This window comes from Labeo rohita, chromosome 10 (genome assembly GCF_022985175.1).
Source record: "Labeo rohita strain BAU-BD-2019 chromosome 10, IGBB_LRoh.1.0, whole genome shotgun sequence".
Classification (NCBI taxonomy): Eukaryota; Metazoa; Chordata; class Actinopteri; order Cypriniformes; family Cyprinidae; genus Labeo; species Labeo rohita.
The window spans coordinates 10,908,160-10,931,411 of NC_066878.1; the positions used below are offsets into that span (position 1 = coordinate 10,908,160).

General features: G+C 36.2%; 2 protein-coding genes across 2 annotated transcripts; one reads left to right on the forward strand and one right to left on the reverse strand.

Annotated features, from left to right (window-relative positions):
- Positions 1-126: 126 nt before the first annotated feature.
- On the reverse strand, positions 127-13,982 carry vps36 (vacuolar protein sorting 36 homolog). The gene is made up of 14 exons (XM_051121270.1): positions 13,780-13,982; positions 12,704-12,772; positions 12,487-12,557; positions 12,252-12,366; positions 11,945-12,034; positions 10,448-10,534; positions 10,024-10,056; positions 9,851-9,928; positions 6,404-6,538; positions 5,879-5,944; positions 2,992-3,056; positions 2,598-2,682; positions 809-885; positions 127-720 (listed from the first exon to the last, which is right to left on the reverse strand). The coding sequence occupies exons 1-14, from the start codon at positions 13,873-13,875 to the stop codon at positions 639-641; spliced, it is 1,149 nt and encodes a 382-aa protein (XP_050977227.1). The 5' UTR covers positions 13,876-13,982; the 3' UTR covers positions 127-638.
- Positions 13,983-14,086: 104 nt separating this feature from the next.
- proser1 (proline and serine rich 1) lies at positions 14,087-22,255 on the forward strand. Its single transcript, XM_051121269.1, is given in 13 exon segments — positions 14,087-14,792; positions 14,918-14,983; positions 15,058-15,126; positions 15,223-15,317; positions 15,412-15,505; positions 15,594-15,704; positions 15,805-15,888; positions 16,034-16,112; positions 16,270-16,362; positions 17,699-19,139; positions 20,931-20,980; positions 20,983-21,077; positions 21,174-22,255. Coding segments are annotated over 13 exon segments (2,448 nt in total). The 5' UTR covers positions 14,087-14,747; the 3' UTR covers positions 21,300-22,255.
- Positions 22,256-23,252: the final 997 nt, after the last annotated feature.

Here is a 23,252-nt window from a genome sequence, read left to right on the forward strand (position 1 = left end):
AATATGTTTTTCGAACCACCAACCATGAGAGCATGTTCTAGTACACTCCCAAAATAAAATCAAGACTTTGTAAAAGAGCATAATAGGACCTCTTTAACACATGAAAGAAAACCCAAAGACTGAAAATGCTTTTTAAAAAATATTATTTTTACACAAAGGTCCAAAATAAGTGTGTGCTTCCATAACAGGGAAAGCAGATTGCTTTCAACAAGAGTGTCACTGAATTATTTTGATGGTTTTCATTAGAATTTTCCTTACCTTCTTTCTCATGTGTTTACACCACAGTTTGATGCATATGTAATGCACACATATTTATAAGGACAATCTGACAGCACTGAACATAATATCAACATAACTGATTTCAACATGAAACTGTGTCTTTTGCATCCGCATGATCATTTCTGTCATCCCCTTTTCGTTAGAGGCTGTGGAAAACATGTTAGACAGAGGGAAAAAAACAGATGATGTAACGCACGCAAGTACTAACATCCATGAAAGACCCTATTGACAAACACAAGGGAAAGTCGGTGCCCATTTGTGTCCAGAGCGAGCGCTAATCAGTTATCAGTTCTGAGAGAGATCCGGGGCCAGCAGGAGCTGAGAGCCCGCCGGGTTCGATAACATATCGGCCTCATGCGTCAGAATCGGTTGGGATAAAAACGCAGACCTTCCACTGAATCGTCTCGGCACAAGTGACCCATTTTTTCAGCTAATAACAACCTGTAAAAGAGAGCGATACATCAAAATAGTGAGAAGACACTTGAGGGATGAATTATTGATGAAATATGGAAAAGGATGTCTCCTGTACCTCTCTTTAGCGAGGAGAACTGACAGTCCCAACAGCTTGGCAAACTCTTCGGCTGTGAGGGAGCCTTTATCAGACACCTGGGAGAGGAAAAAAGAGAAGGAAACCTCAATTAAATCAGACGGATGCCCACCAAAACCTCCACTCTGTACTGTGGGGGCATTGCCAAAAGCTAAAAATATACAAGACTATGTTCAGATTATGATAAATGTGTCACAGTGAGTTAATTAGCAAATGTTTGACACTAGAATTAAAAGGAAAAAAAAAAAAAAAACCTAAGAAATTAATTTTTTTGGAACATTTTTGAATTTCATTTTTTAAATGACAATTAAGATCATTGCCCAAAATACTTGTTATAATAATGCACTTGTTGAAGCATTAAACTTATTTTTTTTTATTAAAGAAAATAAATGATATGCTGTAATAAAATTCATTTTATTTGTATTTCTATCAATATATATGAAATCCTAATTAATCATACTTTTTTTCTAAATAATCACACAAAAAGAAAAATGTACACCACCAGTCAAATGTTTTTGCACAGCTAGATCTTTAATGTTTTTAAAGAAGTCTCTTTTGTTCACCAAGCCTGCATTTATTTGATCCGAAGTACAGCAAAGTAAAAATCTGAAATATTTTTACTATTTAAAATATGTTTTCTATTTCAATATATTTTAGAATGTAATTTATTTCTGTGATTTTAAAGCTGAATTTTCAGCATCATTACTCCAGTCACATGATCCTTCAGAAATCATTCTAACATTCTGATTTGCTGCTCAAAAAACATTTAATATTATTTTTATAGTAAAAAGTAAAAAGAACAGTTTCTTAAACAGCAAATCAGCATATTAGAATGCTTTCTAAAGGATCATGTGACACTGAAGACTGGAGTAATGATGCTGAAAATTGAGTTTTGATCACAGGAATAAATTACACTTTAAAATATTAATATATTATATATTAAAATAGAAAGCAGTTATTTTAAATAGTAAAAATATTTCAAAATTGTACTGTTTTTGCTGTACTTTGGATCAAATAAATGCAGGCTTGGTGAGCAGAACTTCTTTAAAATCATAAAAAATCTTACCGTTCAAAAACTTTTGACTGGTAGTGAATTTTTTTATATTTTGTCATTTTTAGTTTTACATCACAGTAACAACAATTTGGTGGTAAACTTGCTTAATTGTCATTAAAATGATTCTACAATGCAAAGCATGGTTCTAAAACAGGCTATATTTAAGCAACATCTAATTTCTTATTCTTATTTTAGTGTAAAATATGACCCAGTTATGATGTTGACTGGTTTTGTGTTAACCTATATACCAAACTTTATAGTTGATTCAATATGAACAGCAATAATTGCCCTTCCATGTCAAATGATCTTCAAATATGTTTGCTTTGTTTTTTGGAACATTCCTCTGCTTTACCACATCTGTCTTGGACTCTTCAAGTCTGGAAATTTCTAATCTGATACGCCTCTCATTCCAGCTCTTTGACCTAAAACACCACCCCCAATCACATCTGCTAGCTGTGTCTTGTCCAAAAACACTTTGAAGGTGGTTCATTTCATGCAATTTCTAGGAGAATGAAATGAGAAACTTCTCTCACTCTCCTAACCACAACCATTTAATAAAAGAGGAAGAAATTGGCTGTACAAGTTTGTGGTTATAAATCTGCTCCAATTTCCACTATACGAACCTGTAATTAAACATGACAGAAAGTTGCCGCATGATGTTTGAACGGCCACATAAGTGATTTCACAGATGGGAGAAAATGATGGCACGGCACTCACGTTATCTAGAGCTGAGGCAATCATTTCCTCTTCACTGTGGGACTGGAGCTGAACCACCATCACGCCGCTGTCAAATACTCGCAACCTGACAGGGAAAGAAAATTTGTTTATGTTGGTGGATACTTAAGAACACAACCTGACATTATTGCTGATATGCAACCTAATTGTGGTTTGTGAGTCAAATGGCTGTTTTCTTTTGAAAGGTGGTGAATGCAGACAACAGACAGAGGGCGGACATGGGTCCTGAAAACAGGAAGTGTGCCAGGAAGTGGCTGACCGATCCCACGCTGACCCGCTTCGGCCTACAAAGGCTGGCTCGCACAGACACATCCACATTCACTCGCTTTTACTCACGTAAAAACACACACACAAATATAAATGCTCACACCCTTACCGTAGAGGAAGCTTTAGAGATTCAAACATCTTGCAGGCGTTTACCAAGTCCTCTGGAGAGAGAAGCTGAGAAGAAATTTGCAAGAGACAGATTATATGACTTGAAAAGATCCACCCAAATGATTTTCAAAAAATTCACCATAGAACTATGTGTATAAATCACCCTAAAAATGACTCCAAAAATATTTTTCTTACACTTTTATTGTGTGTACTACTGCTGTCAAACCATTAAACATGATTAATCGCATCCAAAATAAAAGTTTTTATTTACATAAAGTGTGTATACTGTGTACATTAATACACATACAGTATATACTGTGAACATATTTCCATGTATATATTTATATTAAAACAACTGATATTATATATAAATATTTTTAACATATAAACAACATTTTTTTCTTAAACATATTTTCTTATACAAATCTACAAAGTACACTCACATGTTATGTAAATTAATCACAATTAATCATTTGACAGCACTAGTGTGTACACATCTTTTTCAAAATGTTTCAAAAATGTAATTTTCAAAAAGGTTTTAAATGTCATTCATGATTCTTTTTAAATAAACTAATACTTTTATTTAGCAAGGGTGCATTCAGTTAATCAAAAGTACAGTAAAGACATTTAGAATGTCTTAAGAACTGTTTGTTCATCAAAGAAATATACTAAGGTTTACAAAAAAATGATTATCATTTGTTTCTCAGAACTGTTCTCAACATTCATAATAATAATTAGGGGTGTAACGATACATGTATTCGTACCGAACTGTCACGGTACGGACACGGGCACCTCGGTTCGGTGCATGAGGCTTCGTAACAAATACAGGCAATTCACCCTCATTCCAGAAGGGGGCGCCCGCAGTAATGCAACTCTGTTTGATAACCGCCGGCAGAAGAACAGAAGCAGCAAAACATCCCTAAAACATCTTTGAACCTCCACCATGTTTGATTGTAGGGACTGTGTTCTTTTCTTTAAAGGCCTCATTTCTATTTCTGTAAAGAGTGCCATGATGTCCTTTACCAAAAAGCTCTACTTTTGTCTCATCTGTCCACAGTACGTTCTCCCAGAAGGATTGTGGTTTTGTCACATAAGTTTTGGCAAACTCCAGCCTTGCTTTTTTATGCCTTTGTGTCAGCAGTGGTGTCCTCCTGGGTCTCCTACCATATTAATTTAGATGGCGATAGATGGTGCGAGCTGACACTGTTGTACCCTGTGTCTGCTGATCAGCTTGAATTTGTTTGGAAGTTAATCAGGGTTCTTTATCCACCATTCAAACAATTCTTTGCTGTAATTTTTCATTAATTTTGCTCTTCTGTCCATGTTCAGGGAGGTTAGCTACAGTTCCATGGGCTGTAAACCTCTTGATGATAGTGCACACAGTGGACACAGGAACATTAAGATCTCTGGAGATGGACTTGTCTTGAGATTGTCTATGTTTTTCCACATTTTTTTCCCCTCAAATCCACAGACAACTCTTTACACTTCTTTCTTTTCTCCATGCTCAGTGTGACACACAACACAAAGGTTGAGTCAACTTTTCTCTATTTGAACTGGTTGCAAGTGTGATTACTATATTGCCCACACCTGTTACTTGCCACAGGTGTGTCTAAATACAAATTACAGGAGCATCACATGCTTGAAAAGCAATTATTTCTTACAATTTTGACAAGGTGCCAATAATTTTGTCCAGTCCATTTCTGAGTTCTGTGTGAAATTTTATCAAGTTTGACTTTTCTTCTGTGTTTTTTTTTTTTGTGTTGTTGCAGTGCAAACAAAAGCAATAAGTATGTGAATACCAAAACATTTGCAATTGGAACAATTTTCTGAGAGAGGTGTTGCATTTTCTGACAGAATTGCAAGGGTGCTGATATTTATGGCCATGACTGTATGTGAATATAACGCCACAAAAATACTATTTAAAAATGAATCGTACATATTCTGTATGTCTCCGTGTGAATGAATGGCGCAGATGCAGTTTCTTTTACTATACACATAGTGAAGTATGTGTGATGCTTGTGGTGTTTTCAGCCTCAGCCGCCTCAATATATGAGTAACGTTACATAACAAACAGTCTCTAGAACTGCTCTGAGAGTTACTTCATGAGCATTTTACTGTTTCTTTTGAGAAAAACTATTGTCATATGATCTCATACAAACAGAAAGATCTTCAGCAACTCGTCAGAATAAAAGTTCGGTTTAACTTGAAGAAAGGGTGACAGAAAAAAATATTAGTTAATATAATGATAGTACTACTAATAATAAACCTATTATTAAAATATTACTTTTAAGGAATATTTAGGATATGAAAATATTTACCAGCATTTATTTACCAGAAAAATGTAAAAACAGTATTTCTGAAAACTAAAATAAAATAACATATATATATATTTTTAAATCAATCAATCAGAGATGCTTTTGACTATTAAAATGTAATGAAACCATTAAAATTGACTCTGGAGTGTTAATGGAAAACACAGAATTTGGTCAAAATAAAACTGAATTTGAAGGAGCAAAAAAAGTATTTAACAGGGCTTAAAAAAATGTGTTTTTTGTTAAACTTTTAATAAATTGCTGTTAAATTGTGTAAGTTTCATGATTTCAATTAATTAGACATTTAATTTTGTTTCATATTTTTAAAATTAACCATTAAAACAGAGTCTAGAAAAATTTAAATGGAAAAGAATTTGTGAAAAAAATAAAATGGATTTCATCGATGCAAACTAAACCACTGCCATCACACTCGCATTTAAAGTGAGCGCCTGCTCTCTACTCTCCAGATGGCTGTGCCATCATCAGCTTCTCTCTTAATGCTGCTGGGAAGAAGATCAGGATCAAATCTGATTAACTCAATGACAAGACATATCAATGTGTCCAACTTCATTTTACCTCCATTCCGCGGGCTCTGTTCACCAAACAGTACACTTCAGTGAGGGCCATCATTCCTCCACGCTCCTATATAGCGAAAGAATAATGAAAAACAGTAGAGGAAGAGTAAGAAATGAAGAACAATATAGTCAAGTATGACATAAGTAAGACAGAATGTACAGTCATCTAATAATTATTGCAAATTACACTTTACATTATCTAAACTAACTTCGCGTCATCATAATTAATACATGGCTACTAAACCAAATAAATCAACAAATACATACATATATATATATATATATATATATATATATATATATATATATATATATATATATATATATATATATATATTATTTTTTTTTCAATTTTCTTTGATTAACAAAAAGTTAAAAAGAACAACATTTATCTGAAACAGAAATATTTTGTAATGTTATAAATGTAAAGAAAAGAAACATCTGAATGGTGGTGTATTTATGCAGATGGCCATGGCCTGTTTGATGAGCATATATTTAAAATATATAAAAACACACAGTTTATTACCTCCAGTGGGGCCTGCAGCATGTCTCCCAGCTGTTTGGCAAGTTGGATGTGGTACTGTGTGCCTGAGCCATGCGTCTCTCTGGTCACTGGGTTGGCTATACCCATACTTAGCAAATAAGACTTGAAGCGAATAGTCTGTTGGATGGCACACAAAACAAACATGACAAATTTAATTGCAGCTCTACACTGGATAAACAAAATAAGTCAAAATAAAAATGAGCAAGCCAACAATGCTGAGAAATTCCAGTTTTAGCATGTGAACACATCCAAGGTTTTTCCTCATCTGATTGTGGATTCTGTAATGACTGGTTATTTTCTGTGCAATAAATATTTGTTTATTTGGATGCAACACTGCACTTAAGAAACATGGTGGCTCTCAAACCTGGCTGCTTTTCAGCTCAATTCTAGGTTCTATTTATGTCTCATTTCCTTGCCCTTAATGCCCCTGTACAAAGTGTATGTTGCAAGATTTCTGAGCTCTGTGTGGATTATACTGCCAATGTTTGCCAAGCTTTGGATTTACAGACACCCCACTGAGCCAGAGAACACGACACATATGTACATAATCAAATGCATTATTTTTATTAAAGAGTGAAGGACTGATATCTCAACTTTTAGAAGCATATCTGTGCATAGGAGCCCAAATAAAACAAAACGGATAGCTATAACAATACATATAACAGCTGTTACCTACATGTACTCTAAGAAAGCCTATTAACTTAAACAGGATCAAAGCAGTAATTGACTTTGAGAAAGAAACGGCCTTATAAAAAGGCTCTTCTTACTAGTTCATATGTGTTTTAAACACTAATGTTTAAAAGTGTGGGGACAATGACTTTTTTAAAAAAAATAATACTTTTATTCAGCAAGGATGCATTAAAGGGATAGTTCGCCCAAAAGATTAAAATAACCCATGATTTGCTCACCCTCAAGCCATTCTAGGTGTATATGACTTTCTTCTTTAAAAAAAAAAAAAAAAAAAAAAAAAAAAAAACTGGCTCTTCCAAGCTTTATAATGGCGGTGAATGGGTGTTGAGATTTTGAAACCCAATAAAGTGTGTCCATCCATCATAAAAAGAGCTCCACATGGCTCTGGGGTGTTAATAAAGGCCTTCTGAAGTAAACTGATGCATTTGTGTAAGAAAAATATCCATATTGAAAACTTTATAAACTGTAATCTCTAGCTTCACAAGAGAGCGGAATTACAGTGGATAATGTAGGACGTAGGTGAACACGGTGACACGCGGAAGCGAAGAGGATTTGTAAAGAAAATTGGCGGAGGATTTCGATATAAGCCAAGAGGAAACTGGTTTTCCTTTACTGTAAACAAAACTTGGTTCTTGCAAAACTTGCTTATGCTATGCCTACGTCCTACATCATCCACTGGAAGGTCATTCTCTCGTGAACATGCATATGACAGTTAGCAGAAGCTTGAGATTACAGTTTATAAAGTAAATTTAAATATGGAGATTTTTCTTACACAAACGCATCGATTTGCTTCAGAAGGCCGTGTGGAGTACTTTTTATGATGAATGGATGCACCATTTTGGACTTCAAAATCTAAACACCCATTCACTGCCATTATAAAATTATTTACATTTTTGGGTGAACTATCCCTGATAAAGATTTTTACATTGTTTAAAAATCTACTTCTAATAAATGCTGATTTTTGGAACATTCTTTTCATCAAAGAACCCTGAAAAAAAATGAAACACAGTTTCCACAAAAATATTAATCAGCACAACTTATCAAAATTGACAATAATAGGAAATGTTTCTTGAGTAATTTAGCATATCAGAATGATTTCTGAAGGATCAAGCGACACTGAAGACTGGAGTAATGATGCTAAAAATTCAGCTTTGACATCACAGGAATAAATTACATTTAAAATATATTCAAATAATTATTTTAAATTGTAATAATATAATATTTCACAATATTACTGTTTTTACCATATTTTTGATCAAATAATTGCAGCCTTGCTGAACATAAGATATTTATTTCAAAAACATTAAAACTTCCTACCGTCCTACATTTTTTAAAAATAGCAATGTATGAAATCCAGTATTTGATTACAGAGTTAATTTTTGAAAAAACGCCTTTGACCGCAGTGTCGGACCAGGTCCCAAAATACACTTGCAGCCAATCAGCAGTAAGGGGGAAGACTAGTAATAATAGAAAAGAGAGCGCTAAATTTAAGTGCACAGGACTGATATTAGCAGATCAACTATAGATAGAGAGAACTGGAAGATAAAGAAAAAGAGGAAAATATTGCAGCAAGGTTGCATTGTTTCTTTTTTATAGGTGAGTAGCATTGATTTTGCATTGTTTAAAACCACTCATCTGTGTTGGCTTTTGTTTGAATATGCTTGTGTGTCATCTTTGCTTGTTTCCGCGATCATCATTATGCCAGGGTTTTGTGCGTATGTATTGGCCGGAGATATTAAAATAGGTGCGAGATCCTGTTGGAGTATGGCCGTGTTTGTTTTGGTTTTTTTCAAATATCAACACTGTTTGGCAAAAATCGCTTAGTGCACCTTGAATGATTTGCTAATGCCAAATATCTCAGCCAATCAAATTATGAATCACTGGTGCTTCAGAAAACCAAGTACCTCAGGGTCTTGGTTGTCATTCAGGATGTTTATGCCTTTCTTTCTTCAGTTGTTTTTTGAGGAAAACATTTCAGGAATCTCAATATAGTGGACTTGTGAGTTTATGAGTTTGAATGTCCAAAATGCAGTTTAAATGCAGCTTCAAAGGGCTCTAAATGATCCCAACCGAGTAAGAAACAACTGGCCATTTTCTAAAAAAAATAAAAATGTATAAACTTTTTAATCTCAAATGCTTATCTTGTCTAGCTCTGTGATGCACATGCGAACTCTGTGTAATCCGGGTCAATACAGTTAGGGTATGTCGAAAAACTCTCATCTCATTTTCTCCTCCAACTTTAAAATTGTCCTACATCGCTGCAAAAGTACTGACCCAGTGTTGACAAAGTGAACGTGCAAAGAAAATCAAATGCCCTTTACAAAAAAAGTAAAACAGAGATGGATGAGATGGAAGTTTTCCAACATACCCTTACTGTACTGACCCAGATTACACAGAGTACGCATAGCAGATTTAGACAAGACAAGGATTTGAGGTTAAAAAGTATATACATTTTTATTTTTTAATTAGAAAATGATTTTTAACTAGATAAGACCCTTCTTCCTTGGCTGGGATCATTTAGAGCCTTTTGAAGCTGCATTTAAACTGCATTTTGGACGTTCAAACTCGCGGGCACCATTGAAGTCCACTACATGGAGATAATTCCTGAAATGGTTTCCTCAAAAAACACAATTTCTTTACGACTGAAGAAAGGAAAGCATGAACATCTTGGATGACAATGGGGTGAGTACATTATCTGTAAATGTTTGTTCTGGAAGTGAACTACTCCTTTAAGCTCACCTCATCCTCTGTGATGTCACCCTGTTTGTCTTTGATTTTGTTGGCAATGGATTTGGAGAGCTCCACCATCTCTTTGGCCTGCAAGGAAAGATTTACTGAATCAAGACCGATAAACCCGACCATGGCTGTACTGTGTACTGTGTACCGACCCACAAACCTATTGAGAGACTGACCTTTTCCATCAGTTTACTGAGATCCTCAAAGGCCTGAAAGGACAGAAAGATGTTAGAACAGAAACATGAAAAAAATTATATCCAAAACACATGAAGTGCCAAAATCACCTGTAAATCACTGGGTGAGAGTGATTTACAGGTGATTTTGTTAGGTGTGGGCACACCTAACAGGATATCCCACCACTGTGCACTCTCTTTTTATCTTCCATTATAGCTGTGCCAGGAAGCTAATCAGAGCTATGAGGTCATCCAAAATTAAAAACAGGGTCACTTTTTCTTTCAACATCAGGGGCCCCTCAAAAGGGGGCCATGGCGCCCACTGCCTGATTGTTGCCACAGCTTTCCTGATTATCTTAAGCTGGGTGCATTATCCCAGTGCAGTATGTTAGATATGACTACCTGTCAGTCTGTTTCTCTTTCTTACCTCGGAGATGTTTTTATCTGTCTCCTTTCTTTTCTCTTCCAACTTCCGTTCAATACCCACAATCCCCACTGCGCGTGTCCTTCCTGCCTACAAAACCACAGAGAGCAGAAGAGAAAAAAAATAAGCCTCACTCTTTGTTAAACATTCACAAGCACAAACAATAACTCAAAAAACATGCAAACAAATAACAAAGGAACAGGAAGGAAAGGGTTTGCCCAGGGTTTTCGGCTTGAGGGCCACGACCTGTTCTTTACAAGACACAATCTAAAAAAAAAGACAGCTATACAAATGTTTCAAGCTATCTATTATACAGCTATGTAAATATTTGAACAGCATTATGTCACAAATGACAAATAACATCATTACTGTGCCACCATGAGGATGTAACAAGCATTGCATCTTTATTATTCCAAAACAGAATTAAAAGGCATTTCACAAATATTAATTTTATTCTGAAGTATCATATTCCTATAGACTGGGTAACTGACCAGTGGCCACCAGTATGAATATTTATTTCAAATAATTAATGCTATTTTCCAATTAAGAGCAGCTGACAAATAACTTGTATCTAGTGCTTACTCAAATATATATAGCAATTTATCCTTTAGCAATTTATTAATCAAATTAAATAATGTCACTAATTCAAAACAATATCAAATATTCATGCTTGCATTATTTGCATTATTCAGTTATTCATCAAATAATTCTTATTAAAACAATATAGTTACAGTGTTATTGTTAGTTAAAATTATTCTTAAAACAATTTTCAGTAACTAAAAGCTGAAATAAAATAAAATCAAATTTGATGTAAAAAAAAGAATAAAGAAAATGAGAAATGTTTCTTTGGCAACTGAAATAAAGTTTAAGTACTAAAAATAATCTAGACTTACCTGAGTAAAAATTATGTTAATAAAATGACTAAAACTGACTTAATAATACAAAGCTGATTGAATTAAAAAAAAATAAAGCTAATTTAAAATTAAAGCTAAATATACATTTTTAAATGAAACAAAATGAGTTACATACATTCAAAAGTACATAACCTAATTGCTAAAACAAACTAAACTTAAAATGAAACTTAAAAATATAATAATAAAAGGTCATTTAAAATATTAGTATAAAAAAGTATAAAAAATTAGTACAAGTATAAAAAATAACTGAAATATACTAATACAAATAAATAACTACAACATACTAATACATATAATAATAAATACTAAAATAACACTGAACAGTTATAATAACTGACCTTAAAACATTAAATTATATATCTATCTATCTATATATTATATATAAACTTTCCATATTTTTATAGAATTTACCCAAATCTATTCAACACACAAATATAAACAAAATAATAAAATTTATTATAAAAAACACAATAAAACAATAATAAAAGAAAAGTATAGAAGGAAAGAAAGAAAGAGAAAAAGAACAGAAAGAACAAAGCAAAACCCAATTGTTAATGTATAATGTGAAGTTTCAGTTCAGGCTGACCTTGGGTCCTATTCCTGTGGGGATGGGCTGTGAGACAGGCGTATTCTCCCATCGTTTCTGAGTCATCTCCTCAGTTAGACGTCTGAAAAACTAAACCCCAAAACAAAGCACAAGTTACCGTATTTACACCTTTCTAACACTTCTGCTCCGTTCCTCTCTAAATGCCATGGCTGCTTATAGTGCGTGCTTCAAACTGTATTAAGCCAGATTTAGCGGAGCAATAAGCTCCGTGTATGGGGAGCAGAATTAATCTACGCATCATTATCAGTTGAAATATTTCTGTGACATCACTCCTTAATTTACTTACCTCAATCTGCCCATGTTCCTTGAACGACAGCTTTATATAAGAGTACTTGCTGTGCTGGTAGGGACCTGGCTCTTTATTTTCCGGGGCTGGATGCAGGTGAATGACAATCTTGGCACTGCAGGGTTGGAAAGGTAATAGTTTATATACATATAAATTATATATATATATAAACAGGGTGAGGTTTCCAGTATTATTATAGCATGCTACACATGTCAGATGCATTAATCACAGTCACCTCTTTCCAATGCCTGCTGCTTGCTCCTCAAAGAATATGACTTGTGATAAGGGTATGCATATACAGCATTCCTGCAGAGAAAAAAAAAAGATTGTTGACACTGTTCTTCATTTAAAGCAAAAGGACATTTAGGAGTGAGAAAAAAGTTTGACACAAGTTAATACATTGGACATGACTTAATGTAATAAAAGTAAAAAGACACTTAAAGTGGACATACATGATTCTTCTGGTCTCTCCAGAGAAGACGATGGGTACTGAGAAGAACGACTCCCACATCAAGTTTAGCCTGTCAGTGAGGAAATATGCATCATTATTAGACACTGCACCACCAGTCAAAAGTTTTTGAACAATATGATTTTTAATAGTTTTTTTTAAAGTTCCTTCTGCTCACCAAGCCTACATTTATTTTATCCAAAGTACAGCAAAAATAGTATATATATATATTATTTTTATTATGTTGAAAATAGCTGAGAAGAATTATTTCAGGTTTCTTTGATGAATAGAAAGTTCAGAAGAACAGCATTTATCTGCAAAAGAAATCTTTTGTAACATTATAAATGTCTTTATCAGCACTTTTGATCAATTTAGAGCATCCTGGCTAAATAAAAGTATTAATTTCTATAATTTCTTTCCCATCAGTATGAAATGTATAATTATTTATACTGTAGTCAGGCTTTTTGTATACTTTAAAATGTTATAAAAACTTTTTATTTTAGATAAATGCTCATCTTTGGATCTTTCTATTCACCAAAGAATCCTAGAAAAATGTACTTGACTGTTTTAAATATTGATAACAACAATAATAAAATGTTTCACCAAATCAGCCTATTAGAATAATTTCTGAAGGATCATGTGACACTGAAGACTGGAGTAATGGTGCTGAAAATTTAGTTTTGATCACGGGAATAAATTACATTTTAAAATAAATTCAAATAGAAAGCAGTTATTTAAAAAAATGTTACTGTTTTTGCTGTATTTTGGATCAAATAAATGCAGGGTTGGTGAGCAGAAGAGACTTATATAAAAAAATCTTACTGTTCAAAATCTTTTGACTGGTATTGTACCTATTCAAGCAATGCTTAAATTTCTTAAATTTCCATTTTTTATTACCCAATCTAATTCTAAAATTTCTTTCTTCCAACATTATTAATACACTAATCTGTACTACCTAAAATATACATTCGTTCAGCTGTAATATTTACATCAATGTCAAACAGTATGTTTCGCATGATCATTCATTTCACGTCATTTCATAACTTTCAGCTGAATTCACACTATTTACGAAAAAAATACCTTGTCATCGCCATCATAAAGTCTCACTCCTCTTTGCTGAATTACTAACGTTTCGTTCATCTCAAGTAGCCCATTTGTCCAAACGAATCGGTCCATTTTTATAAAAACAGAAGTTAACAGAACTAGAGCATATTTTACATCAAGCCACTACTGTTTACTTCCGCTTAGGTGTCCGGGAATGCGCCTGTTTGCAAAATACGACAGTCCATTCAGAACATCACTGTCCGCATTGCTTTTTAATGTGTGTTATATTAAGTCATACAAATAAACTTAATATTATCCGTTTTATTTAAAATTTCCCATTGTGAGAATTTAATACCTACCTAATTTTGTTAAAATAATTATGTCAAATACGACAAATCGGAAAAGTACAATTAATATGAGTATGTATTTGAAAAATAAAATATAAATGCTTTACAAAATGCCATTTATTTAAAAATATAATGTCAACTCCTCTTGAGGCGTATTTATAAACAGACTCTTTCATGTCGGGGTCCTGACAAAGGAAGTCGCACACGAACTGCAGCCTTTAGCATCTTTGCTAAACCCCAACAAACAGCGACGATATAGCAAAATAAACAAAACTAGCGCGTGAACTATGATCTTCAATCGCTTCAGCGAATTTTTTAATTGTGCAAACATGATAAATGACATGCAAATATCTGAAGAATGGTGCATTTGAAGAACGCGTGGATTTAGCACTGGACTATTGTTGTTCCTCATGTCATAATGCCAGCCTGATCTTAAAGAGACCGCAAGCCTTCTGTTGTACCTGCTGAACCTCTCCGAAATGATTCCGGGTTGATTAATAGAATAGATTATATGCAAAAGTTTGAACAATTTTGTGAATAAAGTATAACAGGGTTATTGCATATAGTTTCCCACCAGCAGGTGAATGAAGGGTCGTCATTGAGATGCTTTAGGAGGAATTGGTAATCAATACAGTGATCAGAGCATCGACAGAGAAGATGGACAAGAAATCCTTTGATATCGTCTTGGACGAAATTAGAAAGGTATAATTTATATTTGCAACGTAATATGCTGTGTCTGTTCTGAAAAGAGGTAGTTTGGGTAATTATGTTTGTTAAATAAACAACATAAGATAACAATAATACTGTAATTTTTGTTTGTTCTAAAGTGTGTTTTAACAGATCAACGAATTAAAGCTATAGAACAGGTCCATGGGTATTTCTCCAGTGAACAGGTATGTTTATATAGTAACAGTAGAGAACTAATTCCGCAGTATTTTATATTTACCTGTCAAACTTCCTTCTTCAGGTGATTGACATTTTGAAATACTTCTCCTGGGCAGAGCCACAAGTAAAGGCAGTCAAAGCCTTGCAACATGTAAGAATTCTGCTTCTTATTGGTTTTATTCATCTACAGTCTTATTAGTTGAGCCAAATGACTTCAATTAACTGCATCACATGGTTTTTCCCCCAGAAAATGGTTGCAATTCCAACCACGAAGGTTGCGAACATCCTTAATTATTTCGCATTCTCAAAGGACAGAATTATTGTACTGGAACTCATAGCTCTGTAAGTTACACACTACTGAAATCATGCACATCAGCAAACGTCCAAACAAATTAGATGTAATGCAGCGATGCAATATGTAATGTATACTTTACAGAAATATTTCTGATGCCCAAAATTACCGTCCCGTGGAGGATGCGTTCCGTACTCACCTCGCTGAGAAGAAACGTGCAAGAAGAATCCTAGAGCAGGTGAAACTTACTCATTTATGTAAACTGTATAATGAATAAACTGAATGAATGCGGATTTGAATGCAGTACATGTCTGTAATTTGTTTAGGTGTGTAAGGTGGGATGTAAAGCTCCAGTGGCGATGATTTCATCCTGCGGGATGATCCCAGGCAACCCTTACCCCAAAGGCAAACCCAGCCAGGTCACTGGAACGTTCCCTGTAAGTTCCTTAACTTTATAAAATGTATTAACTACCTTTTAAATGCATAGTTTAATTTAGCTCTTTAAAATTAATTGTGGCTTTAATTGGAACTTTCCAGGGATTGCCTGCCAAAAAGGATGGAGACGATGCAACCCTTGATGGAAAGGGCATTGCTGCAAGGATCCTTGGACCAAGCAAACCGGTATGTTTTAATGGACAGGTGCTACTGCCCAAACATTTGTTCTTTGAATGTTTCTGATAGTTCATTAATGGCTGAGAATCTCATCATGTGATCTTGAATAGTGAACAGGTGTCTTATTATATCCATTTCTCTCTTTTTCCGTAAGTCACCATCAACGTACAATCCACACAGACCTGTGCCATACCCTATCCCTCCATGTAGGCCACATGCAACCATTGCACCAAGTAAGACTCCTCCTCTTTAAGAATCAATTGTATTATAATTTCCCTAATGTACAAGTAACAATAAACCAGGCATATGCCAGCAATGTGTGTGATATGAAAGTTATTTTGGGGGACTGGATGTAGAATGTTCTTACCCCTTTCTCCGGATGCTGCCCAGGTGCGTACAACAATGCAGGTCTGGTGTCAATGGGTGGGGTCATCACTGCCAGTGTGCCACCCCCACCCTACAGAGCCTCCCCCAATTTGGCAGGTACAACGTGCAGTTGCTATTGCTAGCGCTGTGTGCTGCCTTTAACAGCTGCTACGGCAATGCTGTCTATAGACGCTAGCTCACCACGGCATGCTCTAAATCTGCCTGCAGCACCTATAGCATGCAGTTCGATCATGCTTAAAACTCTCTCTGTGGTTTCTTTACTGATCTGAGCTAATATGGTCATTTCCATATGCTATGACTGATTATAAAAAGCACAAATTCTAGAATGTGTATTGTACACTTGTCATGCTCACTAAGCAGCATTTCAGACTTTCTGGAATCCATGTGTGGATGTAATTTTCTAAATAAAAGTGGTTACGTTAAGGCACTTGCAATAGAAGTAAACTTCAAGATCTTACTGTGAATGGTTTTTATGTATACATGTGTAATTGTGTGAAAGTTAGAGATTATTATCTTTGTATGGTCATAAAAAGAGTCACTGGATATAGCACAGATTAGGTCAGTAAGCTTTTTAATCACACTAGTTTTATATTAACATGCATAATATTTAAGCCTTGTTGGCATTACCTTAAAGGAGAATTCCACTTCTAAAACAAAGATTCAGTGTACTCACCCCCTTGTCATCCATAATGTTCATGTCTTTCTTTCTTTAGTCGTAAAGAAATTGTTTTTGGAGAAAAATATTTCAGCATTTTTCTCCATGTAATGGACTGATATGGCGCCCTGATTTTGAACTTCCAAAATGCGGTTTAAATGCGGCCTCAAACGATCCCAAATGCGGTTGTAAACGATCCCAACCAATTTTGGAAGTTCAAAATCGAGGCACCATGTCAGTCCATTATATGGAGAAAAATGCTGAAATATTTTCCTCAAAAAACTATTTCTGTACGACTGAAGAAAGAAAGACATGAACATCTTTGACAAGGGGTTGACACATTATATGTGAATCTTTGTTTTGGAAGTGGACTTCTCCTTTAAATAGTTTAAATCTACTGCAAGTGTCCTACTGCATCCAATATATTTGCTCCTTTTTTCACAAACCTAGGGGACAAGTTGAATTTTTCTACTGAACCCTGAAAATTCTTTAATATAGATTTGCAACAACTTTGCCTTATTAATTTTATCACAAGGGGGTGCTGTGTCATATATTGTCAGTCCATGTTTAGAGCATGAATGCTTTCTCTGCTGCATTGTGCATCTTATGGTGCAGCTCAAAGATTGGGAGATTTCCTGAATTCTCTCTCGCTTTTCTTCTAATGCATCTTTAAAATCCAACACTAATAAACTTGATGCATGTGGTACCTTTGTCTTAAATTTATGTGCCTTTCTTCTTTTTAATATTTCATTTAAGCTAATTGTTTCATATTTTCAGGTTACAGCCGACCTGTCAGCCAACAAAATCCAACCTCCAACATCTCTGGCACACCGGCTATCTCTCCGCATAACTCCACCGCATCTACTCCTGTCACCTCCCAGCCTCAGCCTACCACACCAATCACTCCGGTTTTTCCTGGCATGGTCCCATCCCAGAACCCTGTAACCCCCTCCCCTACTCCTGCCCCCTCGCCTTCAGTTATCAAAGGGCCTCCTGTCCCAGCTGGCTCTCCCCAAGTTGCCTCAAACTCTAGTGGCCACACTACACCAGTTCCTTCTCCATTCTCTGGCATGCCCCCTTCTGGTCGAAACACTCCTTCAGTCATCAAAAGTCATACCCCATCTGGAACACCCTGTGGAACACCTGGGCCAAGTACAAGTATCCCTCCTTCTCCCTACCACAGTGCGCCCCGCTCAGACACACCTTCCGGTGGACTCACATCTAATCCCAGGGCAACTGGTGACCCCCTGAATCCTCATGGAGCTATGGGATTACATTCAAAGAAGGGGTACCCACAATCCTCAGATTCCCAGTCAGCACTTTCGCTCCCTGGCACTCCCTCAACTCAGTCACATTCAGTTATTCGTAGTTACACACCCTCAGGGATGCCCTCTCTCACTCCTGGACGCTCTACTCCCAGCATGCAAGTTGTTAGTGGATTACCAGTAATGCCTGCAGCTCCTAGTCCTAAACCCTCTCCTGGACCGACCTCCCAGGCAGCCATGAGTAGCCCTGCTGGAGCTTTGTTTAATGAGCAACATGCCAGCTCCATGGCCCGGCACGGCGGAGGTAGTGGAAGCAACAGTCCTGTCCCTTCTGCTTTCAAAGGTCCCTCTCGCTCTGGCACCCCTTCTCTTAGCTCTCTAGTAATGCCTAACTCTGCTGTTCTTGCCCGACCCATGGGCATGGCCCATGGTGCTGCCTCTCCACAATCTTCTTTACCCAACAGTGCTGGTGTAGCTGGACTTCACAGTCTTTCCTCAGCTCTGGGCTCTCAGGCTGGAAGCAGCCCTGCTCCACATTTTCCAGCAATGTCTCCTTTCCCTGGTGCCCAGTCCTCTATTTCCACCCCATCCACTCCTACTCCTCCAGTCTCATCTGTATATTCTGGCCTGGCTCACTCTAGTGCTCCCACACCCTCTCCCTTTGGCCTGGGATTGACCACAGCTCCCTCTGTGTTCCCGGGTCTTCCTCCTGGTGCAAACCCTGCCTTCCCAGGTTTTGGAGGCTCAGGGCCCACAGCAGCAGGTAGTCCAGTGCTGTCCTCCTTAATGGGGCTTCCAGGAGCCTCATCCTCAGTTGCCACCGTCGCACCTCTCCAGGCAGCAGCAGTTGCAGCAGCTGCCGCAGCAGGAGTCCCCTCCTCTTCTCCTGTGCTTCCTGGATTTGCTTCTGCATTCAGCTCTAACTTCAATCCTGCCCTTGTTGGCCAGGCTGGGTAATTTCTTTTTCTATTTTTAATTGTTGCATGACTAGGGTAGCAAACCTGGCACCTGGAGAACTACCTTCCTGCAGGCTCCAGTTCCAACCCACTTGCTCCAACACAACTGTCTGTTCTTATCAAGTAATCCTAAATGCAGTTTATTATGAATTGATTAGCTCATTCAGGTGTTTTTAAAAAATGGCTGGTGTTGAACTCTGCAGGATGGGAGCCCTCTAGAAGCAGGGGTGGCTATCTCTGATTTAAGATTATTTGAAATGACCAGAAAGTGCTAAACCAGGGGTGCCCAATCCTGTTCCAGGAGATCTGCCTACCTGAATAGTTCATTACATCTGTCTGAAGTGATCCTGGAGAGCTTAACAAGGTGGTTCAGTTGTGTTGGAGCAGGGTTGTAGTTGACCTTTGCTGGGAGGTAGAACACCAGGAATGGGACTGAGTAAACTCTGCTCCTGGAGGACTATCTTCCTGCAGACTCCAGTTCAACCCACTTGCTCCAACACGCATTTCTGTTCATTTTAAGAAATTCTAAATGCAGTTAATTATGACTTGATTAGCTGATTCAGGCTAAGGTTGGTGCTAAACTCTGCAGGAGGGTAGCCTTCCAGGAGCAGGGTCAGCTACTTCTGATTTAGGATTATTTGAAGTACACAGAAAGTGCTAAACCAGGGGCGCCCAATCCTGTTCTTGGAGATCTGCCTACCTGCATAGTTTAGTTCATCTGTCTGTAATTATGAAGTGCTCCCGAAGATCTTAAAAAGATGATTTAGTTGTGATGGAGCAGGGTTGTAGTTGACCTTTGCTGGGAGTCAGATCACCAGGAACATTACTGAGCACCCCATGCTAAACCAATATGGATCATCTGAATTTATAGTATGGAAACAACAGTTCCAAAACCTAGTGAGCTACCTACTAAGCCAGCATTATTGGTGCACAACACATGGGCTTCTTTAATGTAGGATGCATTACATGCAGGAAGCACTGTTTTATCTACTACTTGTGTGTATTTTGATGTGCATTAAAGGGTTAGTTTACCCAGAAATGAAAATAGTCATTTATTACTCGCCCTCATGTCATTTCAAATCCGTACGACCTTCGTTTATCTTCGGAACGCAAATTAAGATATTTTTGATGAAATCCGAGAGCTCTCAGATTTCGTTTAAGATCCGAAGACGAACAAAGGTGTTACGGGTATGGAACGACATGAGGGTGAGTAATTAATAACAGAATTTTTCTTTTTGGGTGAATTATCACTTTAAAGTATTATACTGCTAGCTTAGGAACATGGTAATGGGAAAATCTATTGGAATCAAATGAGTATAAAGTAACTTTTGAGGTTCTGCCTCTCAATAATGCCTTAGAAGGCCTATGAAGGCAGTAGTCAGCAAGGCAGGAGACTGGGTTCTTGAACTGGTTGTGTCAAACATTTTCCAGTTGAAATGCTCTGCAAAGTCCAAAGTCTATATTTTCTATCCTCCTTTTTATCAGTGATATGCTAAAGCTGTCATTACTGTCAAAAGTAAACCATAGCCACAAAAACATTTTATTGTCATATGGCTGACTAGCTTAAAGTTTAGATACCAAGTCTGTCAGCAACATATAACACATGTGAATTAATGCTGTATGTAGTGAGCACATATGTGCAATAGCTTTTCAGATAGCACAGTTGCCTTTGAATTTTTTGTTTTTTTACAGATTATTTGAAACTACCTAACAAATGCAGTTAGCAAAATAATCATTAGAACTGCATTATTAATAGGCTTATGTAATGTTGCTTAATGTGTTACTCAGGCTAACTGGTAGTCTCCAGGCCCCTGGAGGAGCAGCTTTCCCAGGCTTGCTGTCTTTCCCCCAGGGATGCCCAGCTTCTCCACAACAGCATCTCCTGCTGCCCTCTCTGGTCTTCACAACTCCGCCATGCAATCTGCCCTTTTACAGGTATATAAAAAATGATACACTGCTATTATTACAACAAGCAAGATTTTTAGAAGAATTATGCAAATGTCAGTGTTTGTTTTGTCTGTGTGATTGCAGGCTCACTCTGCATCAGCGCTCGACAGTTACCCTCCCCAGCCGAATGGATTCACTAACTACCCTGCTGCTGCTGGCTCGAGCTTCCCTCTGCAGCCAGGCCTGCATCCGTCACTGGGCTGGCAGTAATTCACTGTTATTGAGTTACAGAAGGCAGGCATATCGAAAACTATGTGTGACCTAATGTGTGTAAACAATGATGAATTGTGGACTGCATTGCTCTGCATGGAAAAAGGTTTGTCATTTTTCCATGCAGAGCATCACAACACAATTATGGGTAAAGTTCAAAAACTACTGCAGCTCTACTCTCCACTAATTTCCTGTAGAAGAGACTCGCATCTCTCAATTCAAGACAAGCTTGTGGTTTAGAGCTCTGCATTAGCACAAATTTTGGTTGACTTTTGAGGGCTGGGCTGCGTTTCCCAAAAGCAAATCAACTGATCAACTTAGCTTACGATGCTTTTGAGAAACACAGCCCTGAACTGTTTATGTATTTGAATGAAATGAATACTATTTTTTAGTATTATTATTATAATTTTTTGGTTTGTAGAAGATAATTAGGGCTTAACTCTAAGCGTCATAATTTGAAAAAAATGAATCCTAAAATGAATATTAAATATACACCAGTAGAGGAAATGTGAATAGTGTGGGTGTCTAAATTTTACTAAACTGTTTTTCCCTGTATCATGAAAGTAGTGAGTGAACTGACCTTTTCTTCAAATACTGTCTGTCAATACTGTACATGTAAATACCCTTTGAGAATGGGTAAATTAGGTGTTTGCTCTTTGTACTGTAGTTGTTCTGTTTTTTTTAATTATTTTCGGAAGTTACCTTGCAAACTTTAAAGAAGTTGAGTTGCTTTGCAACTCCGAAGTGACTTTAGTGTTACAAATTTTACACTGTTGTGCAATTTTGCCGATATTAAGGTCAGAACCATGAATTTTGCATGTATACAATGTGTAGATCTCAGAGTCTACGGTAATCACGTTTGTTTTCATTATATATTATAAAATATAATAAAGAATATGGTAGGTTTAGTCTAGTATGTTCTAACAGCATCATGAAATAAAAGTTCTTTTCTTAGATTTTCTTTGTTGTTTGTATTTATTCTGAATATTTTGATTAGCAGTAGCACTTCACACTTGCCCTGTTCAGGACTTTCCAGAATGACCACAAAACCCTCAGCAGGTTTATAAAATATGCAACGTAGGCAATCACTACAGACAAACAAAACTAAATTCAAAACTATTTGCTATTAAAATTCCAATGATACTAGATTATTACAATTGGTGAATTGCACTTGGTTTTTAGATGGCTGCTATAGTTAATTTACCATACATGTGTTGGAAGGAAGTTTGTGTTGTATTACTAATTTCCCCTTTTGGTTGTTATAGAAAACCTGGAAAAGTCACTATTGAGGTCGTTGCTGGTGAAATTTTCATAGATCTGTTTTAAAATATTATAGATTATATGTACATTGAATCACCCTGCCCATACTTTTTTTGGTCATGTAGCGGGGGGTGAAATAACCACTTTAAACTTTTCCACGACACAAGTTACGAGACTCCTGTCATTATTAGTTTCCACTTGACCCTTTGAACACTTACCTGGTGTTAAGCAATACTACCTATGAGTACCTGCACGTAATCAATAAATAAAATTTATCACTACATGTATGGCATCACTTTACAACATGGTTCCATTTATTAAGATTAACTAACTACATTAGTTAACATGAACTAACAATGAAAAATACTTGTAAAGCATTTAGTAATCTAAGTTAATAATAATCACAACATTTACTAATACTTTTTTGAAATCCAAAGTTGTATCTTAATATTTTATCAATTGAGCTAACATGAACTAACAATGAACAATTGTACTTTTCTTAATAAATGTTAATCATGATAAATAAATACTGTAGGTCATTGCTGGTTAATGTTAGTTATTGCATTTACTTAACATTACCTAATATTTACATAGTGAATATAGTTCTTTATAAATTAGTTCTAAAAGACGAATTAATTTATAATAATACATTTTTTGTTTGTTTATATGAATTTAAAGTGTTGTATTACAGAT

Excerpts from the sequence above, each read along its gene's own strand:
- vps36 (XM_051121270.1), bottom strand. The coding sequence starts at position 13,875 with ATGGACCGATTCGTTTGGACAAATGGGCTACTTGAGATGAACGAAACG. Across the intron at positions 10,057-10,447 it reads CAGATAAAAACATCTCCGAG|GCCTTTGAGGATCTCAGTAA; the intron begins GTAAGAAAGAGA and ends CTGTCCTTTCAG. Across the intron at positions 886-2,597 it reads TTGCCTCAGCTCTAGATAAC|GTGTCTGATAAAGGCTCCCT; the intron begins GTGAGTGCCGTG and ends TTCCTCTCCCAG.